This window comes from Drosophila simulans, chromosome X (assembly GCF_016746395.2).
Source record: "Drosophila simulans strain w501 chromosome X, Prin_Dsim_3.1, whole genome shotgun sequence".
Taxonomy (NCBI): Eukaryota; Metazoa; Arthropoda; class Insecta; order Diptera; family Drosophilidae; genus Drosophila; species Drosophila simulans.
This window is the reverse complement of record NC_052525.2, coordinates 20,724,864-20,749,344: the sequence shown is the minus strand read 5'-3', so window position 1 is coordinate 20,749,344 and position 24,481 is coordinate 20,724,864. Positions and strand designations below refer to the sequence as shown.

Genomic DNA, 24,481 nt, shown 5'->3' with positions numbered 1-24,481 from the left:
GCGCCCAGATACTTAATGTTTTAATCGGAACCAGTTGCCAGACATGATTCCATTTTAATTTTAGCTCCAGTTGGTAGCAGCCAGCTGCCAATGAATCTGATTGTTTTGAATTGTTGTGAATTAATTGTTTCTAGCCGAGTTATACATATGTACCCAGGGAATTCAAACAACACAAACTTTTGGGACTAACGATCTTTATTAGGGTATCAGGCCATAGGAAGATTAAATTACCAGACATTTCGAGTGCATTTGATAATGCAAACTGAAATAGAGCAATAAATGTGTATTTCAAGTTCAATAAAGCGTGTATATTTATGGCAGGTAACTGAAGGGAACGAAGGTTATACGAGTAAAACAAGAGAGAATGCGATAGTCGAGTGCCGCGACTATTAGATACCCACCATTTAGCATATGCAAACAGAAAAGCGAGTGGTGAAGTGGCAAAACTGGAATGCTTTCGCATGTGAAAAGCACCTGTTATTCCAATAAACGTTTTAGTTAACTTTTAATGGGTTCGTAATAGTTGAATTTTAACTACTTTTGAGATGGATAAGTCAAACAAAACCAAACAGAATAACAATGGTGTTACACGGCATATGTTTTATTTATGTCGGTAAATGTGATTTTTTAGCTTTGGTCACAGTCTTATCAATCTAACATCAGCGGCGAAGATAAGAGTACACGCAGAATGCATAAATCGAAAGAGCACTTGACATTGAACAATCTATTGTTGTTCACTTACTAAAATCGGGGTTAGTTCGAGTGGCATTTAGTTCCGTAAACATGTAAATATAATAACCCTTTATTTGTTTAGATAATAATTATTTGGTTGAAGTCATATATAAAAGAAATAAGTCCCGTAATATACTTCAAATAAAATTGAATACTAGTTTTAAGAATCCGAAAGAATAGTTATGTACTATATATAGAATACATTATAGATAGACATGCGTTACATACTTTTTAATGTATCTAATATCAGCTACCTTTAAATATTATTTGATATTGGTTTCACCTTTAGCTTGCTGTTTTTTATGAAATGATTTAAGTTAGCACACAAGTTTTGTGAATAATTACAATTTTAGGTGGAAATAAATCATTTAACAACAGAGAATGCTATAGTCGAGTTTCCCGACTATCAGATATATATTACTTAGCTAGTGTGAAGGCGAACGCGAAATTTCATAATTTTTTTGGAATATCGATAAATATAGGGGATTAAAATGAGAAAACATTATAAAATTGTTCCAAAGTGTGGGCGTAACCACCGCCGTTAGTGTGGGCGTCGCAGTTTTGGGCGGTTAGATTGGGCGTGGCAACATGGGTCAACAAATTTAAGCTGCGTCATTGTCAACCTTCTAGCTTTTATTGTTCCTGAGATCTCGAGGTTCATAGGGACAGACGGACATGGTCAAGAATATATATATTTTATATAGTCGGAAACGCTTCCTTCTGCCTGTTACATACTTTTCAACGAATCTAGTATACCCTTTTACACTACGCGTAATGGGCATAAAAACATCAAGGCTAAAAAAAACTTTTTTTTTACAGATCCATATTTAAACCAATTTTAATGTCGAGATAATCTATACAAGTCCAAAAGCCAATCGAACAAATCTGCAAAATGGCAAAGGTCACGAACTGGGATAAGTTTGTGCTGCTTTTGTGGAAGAACTGGACCCTCCAATGGAACCACAAGTGGCAGATGGTTATCGAGCTGGTGCTGCCAGCGATTTTCTCCTTGCTCCTCGTTTTGGTCCGCACCCTGGTGGATACGGAGCAAAAAGGAGTCCGGTATTATAATGAGCAGAACTTAACAGACCTCAATCTGCTGCAGTGAGTTTTTACCATGATATCTCGGTACCTGTTCTTGTCTTATCATTTTACTATTTTTTATTTCATTATATAAATTAAATTAGCTTAAGCTCCCTAAGCGCATTTTATGTAATTGATTTAATGTTATTATGCTTTTATTTGCTTTAAATAGGTGCTGTATATGCTACATTCTTAACTTACTGCATTTTTTGCCCAAATGCTAATTTTTGTTATTTTTATCAGTTCTACTATACGATTACTTATGTTATATATTCCATTTAAATTTACTATAGCCTTACATGTTACGTGTCCTCCATGTCCTTATTTTTTTATATGGATTTCATAATTTTATTAAATTTTCTTCTTAATATTTAAGTATTATTTGGCTTGCTAGTCTGCTGTTCGGATTCTGCTTTATTATAACGCCTATAAAGCTGATCTCAATAGTAATAGTTTTCTTTCCTATCTTTATTGGCTTCTATGCGAATTTATAATTTTGCTTACTGCTGTTCAGGGCAATCACGCCTTTAGATCTTCCTATATCAAATATATGTAAATGTTTTTTGTCTTGTTCTGGCCACAAAACCTGAAGACATTCGTTGCATAGATCGTCCTACCTCGGCAAGCTCATAGCGCTGATTGCACCCAATCGACGGAGGTAAACAAATCCAAAATAAAACAGAACACAAATCAATGTTTAACCTACTTAACCGGTCACCCTAACAAAAGCAAATAACAAAATGCAACATTTCGGAATGTTTCACTTGCACGTTTAGAACCCAAAAATCCTAAATACACAGGTACAAGTTTAATAAGAAAGTGTTAAATGAAATTTTTTGGAGTTATATAATAGTTCAAAAGTTGTAGCGTATAAACAAAAATTGAAGATAATATAAGTGAACGGTGTAGTGATCTGCCCTATACTCGTATTATATTTTCTGAACTTGTTACAACTTTAAAAGAAGTGATAAGCTTTTGATCATTGTGCGACTTTTTACATTCAAGTCTTTTAGTACCTTTCTAAAATAATCTTTTCATGCACTTAGACGCAGGCACTGCTGACAGATATATATATATATTTACGAATTCAGACCGAGTGTTTAATAAAAAAAGAACACAGGAGGTTATTTTATTTATTATTAAACGTTTTATTATTTCCAGTAAAGGAAGAACTAGAGCCTTTGGATTATCACTAGGTTGGATAATGGACTTCGAGGTTGAAGTGGGCTTAGCAGTGTTATCGCGATTGATAACGTACTCAGAACTGAACTGATGTATGGGGACATGATTGGGTTTATATAGGCGGATTGGGATAGCTTAAGAGCGAAGTTTAAGAGAATAAGGTTATCAACGTTTATTCTCCCGGAAAGAGAGGTGTCTATTCTCCCGTTAAGAGAGGAGCCCCGAAAAATAGGAGTAATTTGAGAATCCTGAGACGATTGTGTGGGCGGAAGTTTTTGTTATTTCAGTTGGCTCGCCAAGTGATCGAATGTTTAGGGGACGTGGACATTGGCTCGCCCCAGAGTCTAGACTTTGGACTTCGGACTTTTGCACTTTGCTGCGCGTAGATGAAAGCTAAGCATAATCGAAGGGCTCTCGATCTTTGAATACATTTCGTACTTAGAGATTAATGTGTGTGTGTGATTGTTTACAATAGTGTGTGTGGTTGTGATTGGGGAGTTGTGGGTGTAGATATGTTACTTCCCCATCCTTAAGAAAAAAGCCTGTCCTCAGGCGTTTAGAGTAGGGTACAATACAGGGGTATTGGGGGGTGCAGTATTGTCTTTTTCAGGACTTATAATATTTTCATTTTTTTTGCGTTTGATTTTTAAATTTTACAATTAACTTTTGAGGTATAGTTTTATATTTATAGATAAAGTACAATATTACAATAATAACTATCATGATTAATGTTGCAAGTGTTATTATTTGAAAGATATTATTCGTCTGATTGTGTTGTTTGATTATTTCTTTTGCCTGGATGTATTCGAGTGGTTCAAGTTTTGTTACATTATTGTTTACATAGATAGTTTGAGTATAGTCTAACATTGTGTTGGTAATTAATATTTCTTCTAATTGGACCGAACAATTAAATGCTTTTATCATGTTATTGCCTTCTATTATAGTTTCCCTATTGATACAGTTTTGGTTTAGGATAGTCTTGGGAAGGTTCCAAGTTGTGATTATATTAGGTTCTACATATTTTATTTCAAAATCAGAATGTGTTTTACTGAATCTACATTGTGTTGGGACCTGGTTTAATATACCAATTATACACTTATTTACAACTAAGCTTTGAGAACTTGCCGTGTATGTTTGATTATTGTGTGAAAAATATTTGTCATGTATTGTTTCGGTTAATATGTAACTTTTTCCGTCTGGGTAGGGTATTATTTTAAAAACGGGTGTTTTGGTTATTTCTCTTGGAATGTGGGATATTATCAGGATTTCGTTCGTATCAGATTTAAGCCAAGCTGAAGTTTTAATATTAAGAAGTTTTTCAGAATTGACGTGGATTAATGAGTCGTGTTTTAAAAGTTTTGGATTAAAGATACCTAAGCGTGTCAGTTGCAAACCAAGCTCTATGTCTTCAATGTATTCAGTGAATTGTTGTAAATTGAAAATTATTAGATTTATCATTTGTTCTCCTTCAAAGTTATTATTTAAATGGTTGGTCAATTCGATTCCTTGGTTAATGACTTCTATTACGTGGTTAAGTTCGCTTATTTGTACATTATTTTTAGAGATGTCGGCTATTTTTTGTTGTAATTCTTCTTTATCTTCTTGATCTAAGGTACCGAATAAGTATTTGTAAATTGTTCCCATAAAGTTAACAAGACCGCGTTTACTACGTTTTACAATTCGTATACCGTTCATTTCTCTGTTAAGTTTTTCTACTAGATACTGTATTTGTGGTGAGTTATTAAAATGTTGAGCTTGTTTAATAAGTTCTTCATAAGTATTTTCTGTTTTAGTTAAGTTAATAGATAAGTGATGATATTCGTGGTTTATCGGTAAATCTATTGATCCGGTTTGAAAGATTAGGTAACCGTTTTTGGCCTGGATAGGGGTTACTTCTAGGTATTGTGTGTTAATTGTCGATAGGAGGCATAACATGAATATCATGCTCGGGAGTAAGCCTGGAATTATCGTTATTATATTTACTTTTATTAATTTTCTTTTTCTTTTTAAACTTAGACTTATAATGTGTTATATTTCTACCTCTATTTGTTTCTTCGAAATGTTTATCATCTATTTGTCTTACGTTTCCTGTCTTTTTGAATGGGTTAGTCGTTTTTGATCTAACTAGAGGGGATTCTTTGAAGTTTGTGTCTATGTTAAAGTCGTGTCTATTTTCATTGAGTTTGTCAATTTTGTTTACTTTATTTTGTTGAGTGTTATAGGCCGGGGTTCCTGCAAAAATGAAGATGTCTGCTGGGGTTCGACCAGTTGTGTTGTGTTTTGTTTTGTGATTGTAAATGTAAAGTATTTTTTCAAATTTTGTGAATTGGTTTTCAGGTTCATTTTCGCTTGTTATTATTCTTAATTTTTCATTAACGGTTTTATGAAATCGCTCAACGTCAGAGATTCCATTTTTACTTGTTGTTATACTTAAAGTTACTCCTTCTGATTCTAACCAAATTTTAAGTGCAATGCACATGAAGGCGGAGTCTTTGTCGGCTTTTATTTCTATGGGTTTACCCATATCGTTGAATATGCGTAAAATAGCTCTTTTAGTTTCAAGCCAATCTCTACTATTTACTTCTATCAGGGAGGCGTATTTAGAATAAATGTCAATGCATGATAGGAATTGTTTATTGTTTACTAAGTAAAAATCCATGACGTACTTTTCTCTGGGACTAAAAGATTCTGGGGTTGTTTCAAGGATTAATTTTGTGTTTCTATGTTCAGTTTTAGCGATGTTACAGATTTCACATTCGTTTATGATGTTTTGGATAAGTTTTTGGTAATCAGGGTAATAGTAAAGTTCTTTGAACTGAAGTGTGAGTTTTTCTATACCAGGGTGTAATAATTCTTTATGTGTTTTGAGAATGATTTCCTTGAATTGGGCGTATGTTTGAATGTCTATTAGTTTTATGCTGGTTTTCATAGTTTTAGTGAAACTGTCGGGACTTATGATTTGAATATACGCATTTTGAAATATTTGAAAGTCGATCTCATCAGGAAAGTAAATAACACTTTTCTTAGTGCAAATATATTCTTTAATGATATTTTTAGCAAGGGTATCAGTCATTTCTTTATAACTGATTTTAATTCTGGTTTTATGGAAATATTTTATTATTTGGACGTCGTCAAAATTGTCTTTTATGAATTCGAATTGTCTGTTATAATAATTAAGAGGTCTTTCTGTTATTGAAATGTGATTTTGGTTGTCTTCTTGTGCACTATGCACAGTAGCTGTTGTGAGCAGGGAAGCTGGGTCATCTTCTCCTAGGAAGTTTTCCTTAATTTGAACTCTAGATAGAGCGTCAGCTACATGATTTTCTTTACCGGGTAGATATTGAATATTATAATCGTATTCGTTAAGTTTTATCTTCCATCTCTGTAATTTCATATTGGGATCTTTTATGTTATTTAGCCATACAAGTGGTCTATGATCACTTAATATGTCAAACTTTCTACCGAATAGGTAGGATCTAAAATATTTTGTTGCCCATACTATAGCTAATAGTTCTTTTTCTATAGCCGAATAGTTAAGTTCGTGTTCGTTTAGAGTTCTGCTTGCATAGCAGATGGGTTTATGTTCTTGGGATAATACAGCACCTATGGCTATATTACTAGCGTCTGTTGTCAGTGAAAATTTCTTTTCGAAGTTGGGGTATATTAGAATTGGGTCGGATGTGATGAGTACTTTTAGTTTCTCGAAGGCGGACATGTAATCATTATCTTTTGTGTTAATTACTGTTCCTTTCTTTAATTTGGACGTCATAGGTTTTGCTATTTTTGCAAAATTGGGAATGAACTTACGGTAGAATCCGCAGAGTCCAAGGAATGATTTTATTCCTTTTGTGGTTTTAGGAATAGGAAAATTAATAACTGCATTTATTTTGTTAGGGTTTGGTTTTATACCGTCTGTTGTGATAATGTGACCGAGAAATTCTGTTTCTTTCTTCAGAAATTCACATTTGTCAAGTTGCAATTTTAGATTAGCTAATCTTAGCTTATCAAATACCCTTTTTAGAGACATTATGTGTTCTTCCAATGAAGTGGAATAAATGATAATATCATCTAAATAAACTAAACAATCTTTATAAATTAAGTCTTCAAGAAGATTGTTCATGCAGCGTTGAAATGTTGCTGGTGCATTTTTCAGACCAAAAGGCATACGAGTATATTCGTAATGTCCATGTTTTGTTGAAAATGCTGTTTTGGATATTGATTGCTTGTCCATTTGAATTTGATGGAAACCTTTAGCTAAATCAATGGTTGTGAAGTATTGACAGCGTCCAAGCTTGTCTAATATTTCGTCCATTACTGGTATAGGGAATTTGTCGTCGATGGTTATTTCATTGAGACTACGATAGTCTATGACTAATCGAAATTTTGGTTTACCAGAAGCATCACTTTTCTTTGGCACAATCCAAATTGGAGAACAATAGGGGGAATTAGATTTCCTAATTATTTTTTGTTCTATCATTTCGTTGATTTGCCTGTTGACTTCTTGATCAAACGCTTGAGGGTATTTATACGGTTTTTTATAGATAGGGTCTTCGTGTTTTGTATGAATGGAATGTTTAATCGTACTCGTGAAGGTCAAAGTTTCACCTTCTTTGTACTGAATATCACGGTATTCAAGCAAAACGTGGGAAAGTTGCTCCCTTTCTTCTGTATTTAGATGTTCTAATCTAAATACGTTAGATTCTCTTAACTCGTCATCTAGGGCGTAGTTAGAGGATGTTACTAGAAGGGCTTCTTCTAGGTATGGGGTAATAAGAGGGTTTTCCTCAGATTTAGAAGTCTTGGGACGCTCATAGGTAGTCTTGGACTCTTCTGGGTTAGATGATCTGGGGCACTGATTGGATGCTGACTCATCTGTTTTTAAGTGGTGTTTCCGCTTAATTTTCTGGATGTTTTTCTCCTTTTTTTGTATATGTAGAGGGGTTTCCTCTGAATTGGATGATCTGGGGTACTCATTGGTAACCTTTGACTCATCTGATTTTAAGTGGGGTTTCCGCTTAATTTTCCGGAGGGTTTTCTCCTTTTTTGGGGTATGTAGAGGGGTTTCCTCTGAGTTAGATGACTTGGGGCACTCATTGATGGCCTTGGATTCATCTGTTTGGATGTGGTCGTACCACATTTTAAATATGTAGCCATTTATAGTGACTGTTTGTGTTGAATAATTAATCTGAGTGTTAGTTGGTTCTAAATAGTTTCTGCCTAATAGTAAGTCATATTTTTCTGAAAAGTTTTGAATATAGAATGTTTGTTTAATGGGACAAAGTTTGCTTGACTGCAATGAAACGCTTTGATTCAACATTATAATGCCATTAATAGTGTGGACTTTAACTTTAGAAGGTTTGATTGGAAAATTAAAGAAATTTTGTTTCATAATATTAATTGACGAACCGGTGTCTACTAAGCATTTGAGAGTAATATTATTCATTGTGATTTTTAAGAATGGGTTTCCTCCTCCTCTAAATCGCTTTCTGATTCCGAGGCTGGTTGAAGAAAATTTTCGCATCCTGTATCCATTCTGTATTGGGCACTATCACTTTCTCTCTGTCGTTTGACGGGAGGGTTTGGGGCACTATTATTTCTTTGTTGAAAATTTAATGGATTCTGGACTCTTCCTGTATTTAATTTTTGTGTGAGTTCTCTTGCAAACTTTGGATTTGGTTCGCAGGGTTTCGGAGTAGTGCTTGGATTTGACTTAATTGTGTTATGCATAGCATTGCTCACGAAATTTTGATAGTTTCCCTTATTCTTAGAGGTTTGGGGTTGGGTTTTGTTATGATCGGAATAATTTTGGGATCTTGTTCTGTCATTGAAAGTTATTTCGTATACGCCTTCTTGTTGCGCTATTTGTTTGAGATTAGATACTGTCGTAATGTCAAATCTAGCAAGAGTCATAAATAACCTATCGGGCAATTTTCTCATGATTACATCTTTGATTGTCTTATTTAATGCATTTGTGTATAATACAGTATTATTGATATCATTTTCTAGCATAAGTTTATTCGATATCGTGAATGATTTTATTTCTAATTCTTCGACGAACTTACGGATACTTCCGTTGAAGGGTGTGTTGTAAATGTGACGAAGTAGTTCTTCACATGGTGTTTGGGTTTTATACTCGCTGATGAGCGCATTCATAAGGGTTGGCCAGGTTGTTGCTCCGGATAACTGGGATACACGTTGAGCATCTCCTGCAAGTTGCATTTCAATTGCGCTGAAGAATACATGCTTTTGCCTGATGTCCGTTGATGGATAAAGCTGAAGTATGAACTCGATCCTTCGGATAAAGGCACTGAGTTCTTGGGTATTACCGCTGAATATTGGTATTTGCCTTATTTGGCTTAAGGCTTGATTAAGGTGGGATTCCGATAACAATTTTACTTGTTCGGTTGCCATGGTTGTTGATTTTTTTTTTTTTTTGTTGTTTTTACACTTTCGTTAACCGTATGCAGTAGGTTTGACTATTATGTGTCAACCTCCGATTATACGTAGTTCTTTTGCGGATAAAAAGAGTTAATTGTATTACGATATTATGTTCACTTTAGCGCCGATTCGCGTGGTTCAATCTTAAAAGATACGCTTGGTCGTACAAGGATCTTTTGTCACTAGATTGATATTTGTAAACAACTCGCACAACTTTTTCTATTTATCCTACCGACTGCGCCATTTACGAATTCAGACCGAGTGTTTAATAAAAAAAGAACACAGGAGGTTATTTTATTTATTATTAAACGTTTTATTATTTCCAGTAAAGGAAGAACTAGAGCCTTTGGATTATCACTAGGTTGGATAATGGACTTCGAGGTTGAAGTGGGCTTAGCAGTGTTATCGCGATTGATAACGTACTCAGAACTGAACTGATGTATGGGGACATGATTGGGTTTATATAGGCGGATTGGGATAGCTTAAGAGCGAAGTTTAAGAGAATAAGGTTATCAACGTTTATTCTCCCGGAAAGAGAGGTGTCTATTCTCCCGTTAAGAGAGGAGCCCCGAAAAATAGGAGTAATTTGAGAATCCTGAGACGATTGTGTGGGCGGAAGTTTTTGTTATTTCAGTTGGCTCGCCAAGTGATCGAATGTTTAGGGGACGTGGACATTGGCTCGCCCCAGAGTCTAGACTTTGGACTTCGGACTTTTGCACTTTGCTGCGCGTAGATGAAAGCTAAGCATAATCGAAGGGCTCTCGATCTTTGAATACATTTCGTACTTAGAGATTAATGTGTGTGTGTGATTGTTTACAATAGTGTGTGTGGTTGTGATTGGGGAGTTGTGGGTGTAGATATGTTACTATATATATTATTTTATTTATATTGCTACCAAGCGACACTGTCGAAACGATTAGGGATTAATAAAATAATGATAATAAAGTGGAATTCTTGAATTAAAATAAAGGCTGCACTCCCATCCTAACAATAATTCATTAAAATACTAACCATATATGTTATATGCGTACTCATAGCCCATATTAATGCCGATTGATTTGCCATGTTTAGGGAGAATGGCGGCTTTTCAAAGTTTGAGTTCGTCCTGTGCTACTCGCCCGTCAATCCCGTGCTGAAGAATCTGGTAGAAGAGGCGTGGCAGAGCCTCGGTAAGACCCGGATCTGCGAATCGGAGAATGCCGCCCAACTGGAGTTGGATACGGTCAGCATGAACGCCTTTGCCGGCGTTCAGTTCGACGATGCCTGGGCTAATCTGACGGAGAATGACACTCTACCCGATGACTTTCATTTCGCACTGAGATTCCCAGCGGAGCTGCGAACGGCGACGATAGCCATAGCAAATACGTGGCTTACGATGCGGCTGTTTCCCACAATCGATCTGACTGGACCGCGAAACGAAGGAGACGACGATGGTGGCATTCCGCCGGGCTATTTGCGAGAGGGATTTCTGCCCCTGCAGCACAGCCTGTCAATGGCGTATTTAAGACAAAGATCGGGGAAACAGGATCTGCCGAATGTGGTGATGAAACGTTATCCGTTTCCCGCCTACATCTTCGATCCTCTCCTGGAGGGCATGTCCTCGATAATGTCGCTGATCATACTGCTGAGCTTCATTTATCCCTGCACGTACATCACCAAGGTAAGTGACTATGCCGGGATTGTGGTTATTATACTTAGCGTCTCCACTCACGGCATTTCATTCACTTGCAGTACATCACCGCCGAGAAGGAGAAACAGCTGAAGGAGGTGATGAAGATCATGGGGCTGAACAACTGGCTCCATTGGACCGCTTGGTTTGTCAAGTCCTTCATCATGCTGACCATATCGGCCATTCTGATTGCCATTCTGGTCAAAATCAATTGGTCTGAGGGTGTAGCCGTACTGACGCATGCTAATTTTACGGCTTTGGTCTTCTTTCTGATAATATACATCGTATCGAGCATCTGCTTCTGCTTCATGATGGCCACATTTTTCTCAAGAGCGAGCACTGCGGCCGCCGTTACGGGCTTAATTTGGTTCATCGCCTACATTCCGTATTCATTTACCATAAATAGCTACGACGATCTGAGTCTTTCCTCCAAGCTTGGCTGGAGCTTGATCTCAAACACGGCCATGGGCTTTGGCATCAAACTGATCCTGGGCTTCGAGGGAACGGGCGAGGGTCTGCAGTGGAGCAACTTCTTCACGCCGGTTTCCGTAGATGACACGTTGACTTTGGGAGCCGTGATGATCATGATGCTGGTATCGTGCGTTATTTACATGGTTATCTGCTTGTACGTAGAGCAAGTGATGCCGGGTAGTTTTGGTGTGCCCCGCCCCTGGAACTTCCCGTTCACCCGCGAATTTTGGTGCGGCGAACGGGAGTACACGGGAGTGGAGGACATTCCCAATGGGCATGTGGAGCAGCGGGATCCGAAGGCCTTTGAAACGGAACCAGAGGGCAAGCATATCGGCCTGCAGATGCGACACCTCAAAAAGCGCTTCGGTGATAAAATGGTCGTAAAAGGCCTTTCAATGAATATGTTTGAGGATGAGATAACGGTTCTGCTTGGTCACAATGGAGCCGGCAAAACCACGACCATATCGATGCTGACGGGCATGTTTCCCCCAACGAGCGGGACAGCCATTATAAACGGCAGTGACATCCGAACCAATATCGAAGGAGCCCGCATGTCTCTGGGCATCTGTCCACAGCACAATGTCCTTTTCGATGAGATGAGTGTGTCGAATCACATTCGATTTTTCAGTCGGATGAAGGGACTGCGCGGTAAGGCCGTGGAGCAGGAGGTGGCGAAGTATCTGAAGATGATCGAGCTGGAGGACAAGGCGAATGTGGCCTCATCTAAACTTTCTGGCGGCATGAAACGCAAACTGTCCGTTTGCTGCGCCCTCTGCGGAGACACAAAGGTGGTGCTGTGCGACGAACCGAGCTCAGGAATGGATCCGTCGGCCAGGCGGCAGTTGTGGGACCTACTGCAGCAGGAGAAGGTGGGGCGCACCCTGTTGCTGACTACTCACTTTATGGACGAGGCTGATGTGCTGGGCGATCGTATTGCTATCATGTGCGACGGTGAGCTTAAGTGCCAAGGAACCTCATTTTTCCTGAAGAAGCAATATGGATCGGGCTACCGATTGGTAAGTGGAGATCAGATTTTATTTTAAGATAGATGTACTTATAAAACTTGTGAATACCTCAAGATCTGTGTGAAACGAGATGACTGCGAGACGAATGAGGTGACTGCTCTACTGAACAAGTACATTCCGGGCTTGAAGCCGGAGTGCGATATTGGCGCGGAACTGTCCTATCAACTGCCGGATAGCGCCTCCACCAAGTTTGAGGAGATGTTTGGACAACTGGAGGAACAATCAGACGAACTGCATCTAAATGGCTACGGCGTGGGCATCACATCGATGGAGGAGGTGTTCATGAAGGTTGGCGCAGAAAAAGACAATACCGGCAACATAAAGGACCAACACGAGATTATGAACGGAGGCAGTGGATTCCGTGGCGAGGATGACAACGAATCTGTACAGTGTAAGCAGTGTTTGAACTCGATCTTGGTTCTTGGACTCTTGATAAGCTCAATTAACTGTTTGCAGCGGACGGCATCTTCTCGGAGAATCGACGACTGCTCCAGGGATTGCAGCTGCTGTCGAACCAATGGAAGGCCATGCTCCTCAAAAAGTTCCTCTACACGTGGCGCAACAAGCTCCTTCTGCTCATCCAAAACATTATGCCCGTCTTTTTCGTGGTTGTCACCATTTTGATCATAAAGACGCAGGGAACTTTCCAGGAACTAAAGCCCATTACCATTTCGTTGACTCAATATCCCCTGGCTGTAACTGTTTTGGATCGGTCTAATGTGGAAAGCGGTGATGGCTATGAAATAGCTAATAAATACGAGGATTTGGCTCGTTCCTATGGTAGTAATTATGGTCTGGAACTAACAGGCACTCAGGGCTTTGAGGTAGGTTATCTCTAATTCTTGTCTTTGCTCTTCCTTACGCATAATTGTATCTTAATTTTAGGACTACATCCTGGAGCTGGGAAAAACGATCCAGGTGCGCATTAACTCGCGCTATTTGGTGGCCGCCACTATTACCGAGTCCAAAATTACTGCCTGGCTAAACAACCAGGCGTTGCACACTGCTCCCTTGACTGTGAACATGGTCCACAATGCCATTGCCGATAAGCTTTTTGGTTCCTCGGTGAAGATCCAGGTGACAAATGCACCATTGCCGTACACGACCAGCACGCTGCTCTCTCAGCTGAGCACGGGCAATAATCTGGGCACCCAACTGGCCTCCAATCTGTGCTTCTGCATGTGCTTCGTGAGCTCAATATATATTCTGTTTCTGATCAAGGAGCGAGAGTCCAGAGCCAAGTTGCTGCAGTTTGTGGGCGGCGTGAAAGTTTGGACCTTCTGGTTGTCGCAGTTCATCTGCGATTTTGCATCCTACATTGTGACGGCTCTGATCGTGGTGATTACGATTGTCTGTTTCCAGGAGCCCGGCCTATCCAGTTTCGGAGAACTGGGCAGATACTATTTATTGTTACTGCTCTTTGGGTTCGCCGTGTTGCCGTTCATCTACATAATGTCGTTGTTCTTTAGGGAACCGGCCACAGGCTTTGCTAGGGTATCCATTGTTAATATCTTCTGCGGCATGGCCCTTTTCATTGTGGTCGTGGTGATGTCCTCGGAATTATTCGATACGAAGGATACTGCGGACATATTAGGCTGGATATTCCGAATCTTTCCACACTTTTCGCTGGCTATGAGTTTGAATAAGGTCTACACCAACACAGCGACAAGGAATGCCTGCGCCAAGGCCGGAGCCCTTCCACCCATTCTCCTCTGCGAGTTGGTGCCACAATGCTGCAGTGAGTATTTGACTTGTCTATCCTCGTAACGAGCCATTCTTAAGAAGGCCTTAAGAGATGCCTCATCACACAAAGTAAAACAAATTATTATCTTAATTAATTAATTTTATTCTCCAATTTCAGACATTAAGCCTTACTTCGCTTGGGAAGAGCCTGGCGTTCTGCCTGAGACTGTGTACATGACTGTCACCGGAGTCGTCTTCTTCCTTATCATTATTGTGCTTGAGTTTAGATTGATCAACGAATTGATGTTCAAAATCCGTCAAATGCTATCGTAAGTTATGGCCACCCCGGACGTGTGTTCCGTCTAACGATGTGTATCATGTTTAGTAAACCTCCACCGCCACCAACGGAAGGTCAATTGGATGATGATGTTGCTAACGAACGGGAGCGAATTCTGCAGATGTCCTCTAATGAGCTGGCCGCCAAGAATTTGGTGCTTGACCGGGTCACCAAGTACTACGGCCAGTTTCTGGCCGTTAATCAAGTGTCGCTCTGCGTACAGGAGTAAGTTGAATATGTTACTTATTATGCATTTTTTTAATTATATTTGGAAGTACTGAAAGCTAAAAACTATAGTTTATAAAATAAGATGGCCTCTAACAATAGATCTTTTCTCGCTTCTCCCTTCTCCCCACAGAGTCGAATGTTTTGGGCTGTTGGGCGTGAACGGAGCCGGCAAAACGACCACATTTAAGATGATGACCGGCGATGAGCGTATTAGCTCGGGAGCCGCTTACGTCCAGGGTCTGAGCCTGGAGTCGAACATGAACAGCATTTACAAAATGATCGGGTACTGTCCGCAGTTCGACGCACTTTTGGATGATCTGACGGGTCGCGAGGTGCTCCGCATTTTCTGCATGTTACGTGGTGTCCAGGAGTCTCGCATCCGACAGTTGTCCGAGGATCTAGCAAAGTCATTTGGCTTTATGAAGCACATCGATAAACAAACTCACGCCTATAGTGGCGGAAATAAGCGCAAGTTAAGTACGGCCATTGCTGTGATCGGAAGTCCGTCCGTTATTTACCTAGATGAACCCACAACCGGCATGGATCCGGCGGCCAGGCGTCAATTATGGAACATGGTGTGCCGAATCCGTGATTCGGGTAAATCCATTGTGCTCACATCCCACAGCATGGAGGAGTGTGAGGCACTCTGTACGCGACTGGCGATTATGGTGAACGGAGAATTCAAATGCATTGGCTCCACGCAGCATCTTAAAAACAAGTTCTCCAAGGGCCTTATCCTCAAGATCAAGGTTCGCCGCAATCTGGAGGCATTGCGTCAAGCGCGTTTGAGTGGTGGCTTTGCGCGAAATCCGGATGAGCAGACCGTGCCCGCCCAAATGGCCCAGCAGGACATAGATGCTGTCAAGGAGTTTGTGGAGCACGAATATCCAAATTCTATTTTGCAGTGAGTTTATTTGTTTCTCACTATTGCTTTTATATATCAACCTTTTTTTTTTTAAAGGGAGGAGTACCAGGGCATTTTAACATTCTACATTCCATTGACTGGAGTGAAATGGTCTCGCATCTTCGGCTTGATGGAGAGCAATCGCGACCAGCTGAACGTGGAGGACTACTCAGTCAGCCAGACAACGCTGGAGGAGATCTTTCTCGAGTTCGCCAAATACCAGCGCGAGGATACGCGCGCCAATCAGTGAGCTAGCCCCCAAAAAGACCCGACATCCAGTTGATAACACCACCTGGCTTCTTTTTAACGGGCTTCTTGCTTCCTGGCTTCATCTTCTGCCTGTCGCATCGCATCGCATTGCCAGCACCTAAACAAAACGAGCACCGCAACACCGCCAGAACATCCTATTTCTCATGCACAACAGCACTCGGAGTAGTTCATCTGTCATTTTATTGATTTTGTTTAATGATTTTTTGTTCGTAGTTTTAGCCAACACCCTAACATTAATGTTACAAGCTAACTCAGCTAGCTGCATGCGTATATTCCTTAAAAAGCTAACAATTTCCCACTAACTAGCGCCCGCCCTGAATGCCGAGCTGATGCTAACCTTGTTATGTCTGTTCTTTCTTTCTCCTTATGAAATTTGTCCCTCCTTTATCAAGTCGCCTCTCGGAATTGAGGAAGCTGTGCAAGTGCCTGCTAACTAATGAGTTTTGAACCAACTACCTGAGCGGGTCCGTTACGATCCGATCTTCACCTGATCTTACACTCACAGATAATAATGTTGTATACCAAAGCAACGCCGATGCCTGAACAGCTAACAAATAGTTTCTAAGCTCGACCTGACAATAGATAGCAGCCTTAGTTCATTGTGATCATCTAGCGAAATTTACACTAAACGACGAGAGATCTTTAATTTTTATGTTCATAAATATGTGTATATGTATATATATCCATATACAAATGCTTGATATGTACTATTAGTTCCCAAGATCTTTTAGTTTTGATTTAACCTTTCATTTCGCCTTCTAAAAGTATTGGCCAGATTTGGCCCGAAACTATTCCCAGCGCCCAAAGGAAACTTGTTGCATATAGTAATATGTGTATTTATTTCGATGTACTTAGACCGGCTTACCAAAGCGTGTAAATAAGTCAATTTAATTGTGGCACAAACTCTACGATACATATGAGAATTTACAAACTATGTTAAATGTATACTATATAAATGTAAAACTATACGATTGAATTAAATTTTATCTAAATGTAAACTAATGTTCTTGTATTTAAGGAGGGAATGTGAACTGTTTAAATCCCACAAGGCAATACAATGAATCTTTCCAAATAGCTTGAAACAAACTGCAGAGAAATCAAACTATATCTTAAATCTTATGGATTGTCCTGATGTTGGTCGTAGGTAAAGATCTGGAAGCCCACGAGCATGTTGCGTGTGATGAAGTAGTCCTCAATGTTCATTTCGAAGGCATCCTTGCGCAGTGTAAGAAATATCTCCGAGAAGGTGGTCGTGCCCAACGGCAATAAAAATACCATCGAGTCATCCCTTTCAATTCTGGAAATTAAACATCATTGATTTGAGTTCAGTAATCCTGCCCACAAAGAGCCAAAGGTTAATCTCACTTGAGCACGGCATCGGGGAACTTGATCTCCATAAAGGCACTGAACTTCTTGTTTGGTGACATGGGAAAGTGGTTGATTAGGTTCCAGGTGGCCCGGGACATGCTGACATTAGGATTGACCTTCCTCTTGAATCGTACCTCTAGCTGGTAGCCGCTCTTATAGTTCTCGGTCTCCGGGTCCATGGGCCGAATCATCCAGAGTTGGCCCTCTAAGAGAAGTGGCGTGCGCAGGGACAGTCGCTCGGCGTCCAGACCTGTGAGCATAGTGTACAAGAAACTGGACCCCATCGCCTGCATGGTGGATGTCATCATCAGGATGATTCGCTTGCCGGTCGGATCCAGTCCAGCTGGTACACCGTCCACACAGATCAGATCCGGGGATCCCAGCACGGCGTAGGCAAAGTATAATCGCCGGATTTGACCTGTGGTGCACATGCGCACTGACCGATTCCAGCAAGGGGTGAGTCCCACCAGCCGGAGCAGTGCCTCCGACAATTCGCGGCCTATGCGGTGCCTGTGGCCCTGAAACATGGCGTGAATGTACAACAGTTCCCGCGGTGTAAACTCCGCCGGAAGGCTGTCTTTTTGCGGACAGTAGCCCACCATCCGGTAGCACTGGACACGGTGGCTGTTCACCGAGTAGTCATGGATCCAGAGCTGTCCAGCGTTCATCTTTGTCTCATTCACCACCACCTTGAGCAGCGTAGTCTTGCCGGAGTTGTTCGCCCCCGTGATGCTCAAGCACTCAGATCTGGGTATAAATAATATTTATAAACGTTTGCTTACATTTTATTTTACATTTTACATTATTTGTATGAACTCAAAGCAAGAAAGTATGCAAGGTTATATAATGCTGTAGTTTTATATTTTAACAAGGGAAACGCTATGATCGAGTCTGTAAGATTTCCCTCAACTCACCTAGTATAACTTTTAAATTGCTTAATAATAAAAACAAAGTGCAGTAATAAAAAAAAACATTTTTAGAAATTGTGGGTGTGCCTGCTTTTTGCAGTTTTGTTGCAGTTTTTAAACGTTGAAGTTGTCTTGGTCTATATTCAATTTGATATATCTATAAAATTGACAAAACAAATGATAACCTTTATGATAAATAGAAACTAAACTTTTGTCGTGACAATTATGGGCCATATTCTGAAACAAGTTTACAAAGCTTAGGTGTCTCACAGCGTTCATACGGACAAATGTACTGACAGACGGACATGGCCAGATTAGATTGACTTATGATCTTTATCAAAAGTAAATGTATTTTATAGGGCCGGAAAAGCTTCTTCTTCCAGGGTATCTAGTAAAGGCTTTTATACATGTGTTACTCGAAGCGTTCCGACTATATAAAGTATATATATTATTGACCATGTCCGTCTGTCCGTATGAACGTCGAGATCTCAGAAAGAATAAAAGCTAGAAGGTTGAGATTCAGCATACAGATTCCAGAGACAAAGACGCAGCCCACCCTAACGCCCTAAAGCCGCATACCGGTCACATTTTATTCCCCAATATCTATCGATATCGCGTTCACGTTCAAAATAGCTGAGTAACGGGTATCTGATAGTCGGGGAACTCGACTATAGCATTCTTGCTTGTTTTATTTTGTTTTTCTAGCCAATTTCTATCGATATGCGAAATAAATTCTGAAATTTCTGCCTAGCACTGCCTGTGGCTGAGTAACGGGTATCTGCTAGTCGATGAAATAGATAGCCGATTAGTCTCAAGTTCTTTTATGTTTAAATTTTGCGTATAAAAATGTAATTCCACAATGAATACTTGCTTGGCCACAGTGAAGTCCAGATCTCTGAGCACGCGATTTCGTCGATATTTGCAGACAATCCCAATCCCGACAGCGGCGCATTTGCTGCGCTCCTCATCATTCAAACGACTAGTGTGTTCTTTATCTACAACAGTCGCGGTGTCATGAGTTATGATGCCAGGGAACGGACGGCTTTCCTGGTTCCTATCCGACGATTCATCCGTCCCGGAATCCAGACGGCAGTCTGCAAACCCCAAGATGGAATGATACTCGGAGACAAAGAGGAAAGCCAGAAGGATAATATCAAGTAGGGTCAGTAACACCAGATCTTGGTAGATGCCCGCGGTAAAAGTGCCGTAGTTCGATTTTACTATACAATATTAGAGAGAGATATTTATAGAAAACTTGTGTTTTTTTTATGGAATCATACTCAACTGCAGCAATTGGGTGTGCTATTGCACTTGAATACCTCGACGGAGGTGAAATTCACGACGGGATCCATGCAGATTAGCTTGAATTCGTAGATCATGAAAAGCTTGCATATAACTGTGGCCACCGTGTACATGGCGAAAAAGGTCGGCTCGAGGAGCATGGATTCTGGATCAGTTCTATAGAATTGCGAGAAGCAGACGAGGCCGATACTGTTGATCCCGCATAGCCACAAAAATCCATAGCACGGGTTCCGGCACAGGCTCGCCAATAAGTACGCGAGCAGGATCACCCAGAATCCTCCCAGCATCAATGTGACCGATATGTAACCTGTGGATGGATGTGTCAATAGGCATGATCAAAACTCTGGGTAGCAAACATCTATCAAGTCCAGTGATGATAGAAATGCTTGGCATTTCCCATCTTCGCTTAACCGACAGGCATTCTATATTGGAGTTGGCATAGGACGGACATATCACCGTATAGCATGGCGTCGTGGTTGGGATTCTCGTATAAGGCCACCATGACCACAACGCACGCGCAGAAGATCAGCAGGAAGAGCAGATCATATAGCACCGTAAACGTCCAGTAGCTGCACACCCTGACTCCGGCCAAAAACTGCTGCTTCTTCAGCAAGCTTCCACGCTCGGTGATCATGTAAATCGCGAATGCTGGCCAGATGAAGGTCAGCACGAAGCAAATGCCAAAGGCTAAACAGCCACCAAATGTATGGCTGCTGGGCGGAAAGTTGTTAATGGCCGTACGGAACGGGAGTGGCGTCAGGGTCACATCAATGGTGGCCTCCTCGTCGAACAAGTGCCTGCGGCATAAGAACTGGTTAGGTTATGTAAGTACAACAGCTGAAAGTGGACGCATCTTCCCTTAACTTCAAATGCATTAAGTTACCACCTGAGGCAGCCTTGTTTAAACAAATGAAACCCACCTGGCAACCGCATTGTGGACAACATTCAAGGCATAGGGTGCAGCGTGCAGTGGTATATTATTAAACCAGGCGGTGACAATCTTTTGATCGAACGTGGCCCCGAAAATGTAGCGCGAGTTGACGTGGGCGGTGAACTGGTTTTGGGTCAACAGGGCGTACGCGTTGTGCCGGTTTCTTGTCAGCGTCGCCACATGAGCGTCGTACCAATAGAGCAGCTCCGTGTAATAGGCGTGCATATCCTTGACATCCTCCTCTTCGGAGAAGAGCTCCACGAAGGCGTCCACGGTGTGCAGCTGGCTGAGGTTAAAGGTCAGCGGTGCCAACTCATAGTTCTTGCCGTAGATGAAAATGCTGGAGAAGGTGCACACCGCCACCAGGGCCATGGCCAGGACCTCAAAAATCAGAACGATCCAGTGTCGGTGGGCCGCAATCCAACGTTTGTAGATCACCGCCCTGGCATTAGTTAATAATTATGTAATTTATAAATTGCAGATATATTGATATATCATTGCTGCAAGGGTATACGTAAGATTCGGCTAGCCGAAGATTTTGTGGTTAAAAGTAGTTAATGGATCGGCAGCTATTATCACACTTTTGATGGAGCTTTTTTCAAAATATATGCATATAGCTTCTATAGAGTATTGTTTTTCAAATACCTGCCATGCAAAAAAAACAGTTTCCAGCCAGTCCTTCGACCTTTTTCATTGGCCTCAGCCAGTGTGGAATAGTACTCCTCCAGCAGGATTTGCGTGTTTTCGTGCGATTGAAAAGCGCCACTCTGGTCATTGTCCTCGCATCCGAATCGCAGGAAGATTTCCTCCATCGACGTGTCCCGAATCCGGAAACTGACCACACCCAGCTGCTGCATATTCTCCTCCAGATCGTCGATTAGCATAGGGAACTGATCCTCGAACTTGTTCTCCAGCACAAAGGTGACCTTGTACCCAATATCCCTCTCGATGCTCATGTTCGGCATGTAGCTGTTCATCATGCCGAACAGTTCGTCCCTTTTGTAGTTCTTGCCCTTAACGCAGGTCTGAAAGTAATCAAATCAAGTGTTGATTAAAACTGATAGTTAAATGCAATACGCGATTGCTTAACACTGAAAAAATCTACGTCCCGTTGTAGCGTGCTGCCCGAATAGGATAACCCAGATACTCACCAATCGATAGCCATGTCCGTACATATTCTTTAGAAACGGTTTCGTTCCGGTACACTTGAGCTCCCCGTTGGACATAATGGCCATCCGATCGGCAATGTTTTCGGCCAGAGCCGGCGAGTTGGACACCAGGATAATGGTGCGCTTGGACTTTTCCTCGTTGATCAGGTTCCAGACCAGCGACTGCGTGCGCTTGTCCAGATCGGAGTGAACGTCGTCTATGAGGATTATGGGACTGTTACCGACGAAGGCACAGCAGATGCTAACCAGGCACAAATCGCGATCGGTGAGGGTGCGGATTCGTTTGGTCTTTAGGCCTCCGATTTGCAGGACGTTAAGAAAGTAGCTGCACTGCCCATCGATCTCGATGTTGTTGTGCAGTCCCTTAACTCGGCAAATGAATCGTAGGTAATCAATGACTGTGAAGCCGGTCAGGAGCATGTCATGGCCAAATGCGATGCCCAGCTCCATGGAGGCCGCCTTCCTTTCGGTCTGTATATTGTGGCTGGATATCATCACAGTGCCCCGACTGGGCTCCACCAAGCCGGCTAGTATTTTGAGCAGTGTACTCTTGCCACAGCCATTGTGGCCCATCAGAACGGTGACCTCGTTCTCGTATACATTCCACGAGAAGAGATTTAACGCCGGACGATCGTTCGTCGCAAACCGCTTGCACAGCTTCTTGATCTTCAGCTTGAAGCGCCGATGGGAGGGTTCCACCTCGTAGATTTTCGTGGAGTTAACGCCAATGGCCTGACCCTGATGAGTGAAACTGTCCCCCCGTTCGTGGTATGGATCTTCCTGTACACTGGCATTCGTGTTGGGCTTCTTCATCTTCTTGCCCGATCGGTCGCCACCCCGCCACATGTCCACGTAGAGACCAATTGCGCAGTAAACCAACGAGTTCAGCATGAAAATCCAGGTGCTCGAGGTTACCGTTATGTGGCCACCGTCATATTTGAGTCTGTACCCAGAGTCCTCCCACGTGATATGGACGATCGACTCGCGTTCGATGAGAAATTCAATCACCAGGGTTGCCACCACATTTGGCAGCGCATACGACACGTAGCGCAGGGCGTGGATATTTCCCTCCAAGTTGTTCGACAGAATGAAGGTGGGCACGTAGGACATTATCCACAAGATCGTCAACACCCGAACGGCGTTGAGGGCGTTCCGGAAAAAGGCTGCCACCATTATTGCAAAGGCAACGGCAGCGCAGTTGTAGCAGAACAGCACCAAGATCAGTATGTACCAGGGTGTTTGGGTCAGCACCCCGTGGTCCTGGTCCCACCTTATCTGTACGGTGAAGAAATTAGAGTATTTGTAAACATAGCGAACTAAAATTATATCTTTGCAAAGCTGACTTATGTAAGTGATGTTGCATGACTAAGCATAAATAGTTTCAAATTGAATTTGTACTTTACTGATCAAAGGTGGACTTGATAATCGCATAAATGAATAATAAGGTACCCATTACAAAGCTATAGAAAGTGCGAGTAAGACAATTTATTAATTTCACTCAAGTACTAGAGTTATTCGGACAACTTCTGTACATAGTTGCATGAATGTTTACTGCCTTAATGTTCCTGCTGTGTTTTGCAATTGGATGCATAATGATAGTATACTTTGAATAACCTACCTTCAAAAGTGCTGCTATGATTAGGGAACTTATCATCTCGTATATCAAGCCCTTGAGGTACCACGACACGAAGTGAATGAGATTGCCAATGTTCATGTTGATTAGAAACTGGCGAACTTGGGACTGCTTCTCAGATACCACTTGCTTAAAATAAATGAAATAGGAAGCTTAAAAGCACTGTAAACACGGAGTTGAGGTCTTCGGCTTACCCAGACGAATAGCTGGGCGGGAAAGAGGAACCCTATTATGATTATAAAGGGCATGCCGTAGTCGAGATTACCCATCAATGGGTCCTGTTCGCGGCCTGTGATGGGAAAGCGTCTAATCTGAATGGTCGGCAAGGACTTGTGACTGGTCAGGACCAGGAAGGACTCGCTGACGGACTTCTGGAGCCGAATGAAGCCCTCACGGACATAGCCAACGAATCCGCCCTCATACGGCTGGTTGAGTCGGCTAAGGACAAAAGTGTGCGGATCATCATTGTACAGAGTCATCCAGTTGGCCATCCGAAAGTCGCCGTCCAGCAGTCTAAGCTCGCTGGGCAGGAGGATCGTGTAGTTGAGCATCGGCTGAATGTTCGAGTAGCTCTCCAAGGTGTCCTCCTCGAAGACTTGGTCCTCTACGAAGGGACTCCCATCGAAACATAGGCCCGCGAACAAGCTGTTCTCGATCACCGACGCTCGCATCTGTTCGCAATCCTCGAAGCCCACCGAGGTCATCGGCTCGATTTGTTTCTGGACCCTGCGCATCATCGCCTGAAATATGCCATAGCGTTTCGGTGCCCAGCCGATGACCAGATGCGGAGTAAACGGGTTCCCCTTCACGTTGTAAGTATCGGCCACCTGTCGCGCCTTCTCCAGCTTCTCGACCATCTGCATCCAGCTGCGGTCCAGGTCGATCGGATCGTAGACCGTATCAGAGCGATGATCCACCGGTATGAAGAACCGCATCAGCACAGCCACGAGGGTGAACAATGGCGGCACCAGCAATATGACCAGCAGTTCCAACGGATTGGCCAGCTGCAACTTATGGTTCTTCCAGTTCATCAGTAGAAACTTGCGGATGTAGCTGCGCACCGTCATCGTTCCAGGGTTTTCAGATGGGCTCGGGTTCCATATATGATACGTTTGCTTGGATGCGAAACAGGCTACTGCGATGAAGTG

The 24,481-nt window shown here is 41.8% G+C and overlaps 2 protein-coding genes across 7 annotated transcripts in view; one reads left to right on the top strand and one right to left on the bottom strand.

The window, feature by feature from the left end:
• The window catches only part of LOC6726193 (phospholipid-transporting ATPase ABCA3), a 22,296-nt gene extending 5,276 nt beyond the window's left edge, over positions 1 to 17,020 (top strand). For 4 of the 6 annotated variants that reach the window (XM_039297852.2, XM_016174068.3, XM_016174064.3 and 1 more), the window contains 12 exons: positions 1,552 to 1,836; positions 2,408 to 2,473; positions 10,507 to 11,095; positions 11,167 to 12,591; positions 12,655 to 12,991; positions 13,057 to 13,424; positions 13,486 to 14,338; positions 14,462 to 14,612; positions 14,669 to 14,845; positions 14,979 to 15,752; positions 15,810 to 15,998; positions 16,415 to 17,020. In XM_039297852.2, coding sequence (XP_039153786.1) covers positions 1,625 to 1,836; positions 2,408 to 2,473; positions 10,507 to 11,095; positions 11,167 to 12,591; positions 12,655 to 12,991; positions 13,057 to 13,424; positions 13,486 to 14,338; positions 14,462 to 14,612; positions 14,669 to 14,845; positions 14,979 to 15,752; positions 15,810 to 15,998; positions 16,415 to 16,469 — 5,196 coding nt within the window. In that variant the 5' untranslated portion in view covers positions 1,552 to 1,624 and the 3' untranslated portion in view covers positions 16,470 to 17,020. Of the gene's footprint in view, positions 1 to 1,551; positions 1,837 to 2,407; positions 2,474 to 10,506; positions 11,096 to 11,166; positions 12,592 to 12,654; positions 12,992 to 13,056; positions 13,425 to 13,485; positions 14,339 to 14,461; positions 14,613 to 14,668; positions 14,846 to 14,978; positions 15,753 to 15,809 lie in introns of all 6 variants that reach the window. The other 2 variants (XM_016174065.3, XM_016174063.3) reach the window with 2 other exon arrangements.
• LOC6726588 (phospholipid-transporting ATPase ABCA3) lies at positions 16,065 to 24,481 on the bottom strand. Its single transcript, XM_039297853.2, has 10 exons — positions 23,528 to 24,481; positions 23,319 to 23,462; positions 21,683 to 22,975; positions 21,177 to 21,556; positions 20,521 to 20,973; positions 20,057 to 20,397; positions 19,584 to 19,907; positions 19,170 to 19,518; positions 17,388 to 18,137; positions 16,065 to 17,319 (listed from the first exon to the last, which is right to left on the bottom strand). The coding sequence occupies exons 1-10, from the start codon at positions 24,398 to 24,400 to the stop codon at positions 17,139 to 17,141; spliced, it is 5,088 nt and encodes a 1,695-aa protein (XP_039153787.1). The 5' UTR covers positions 24,401 to 24,481; the 3' UTR covers positions 16,065 to 17,138.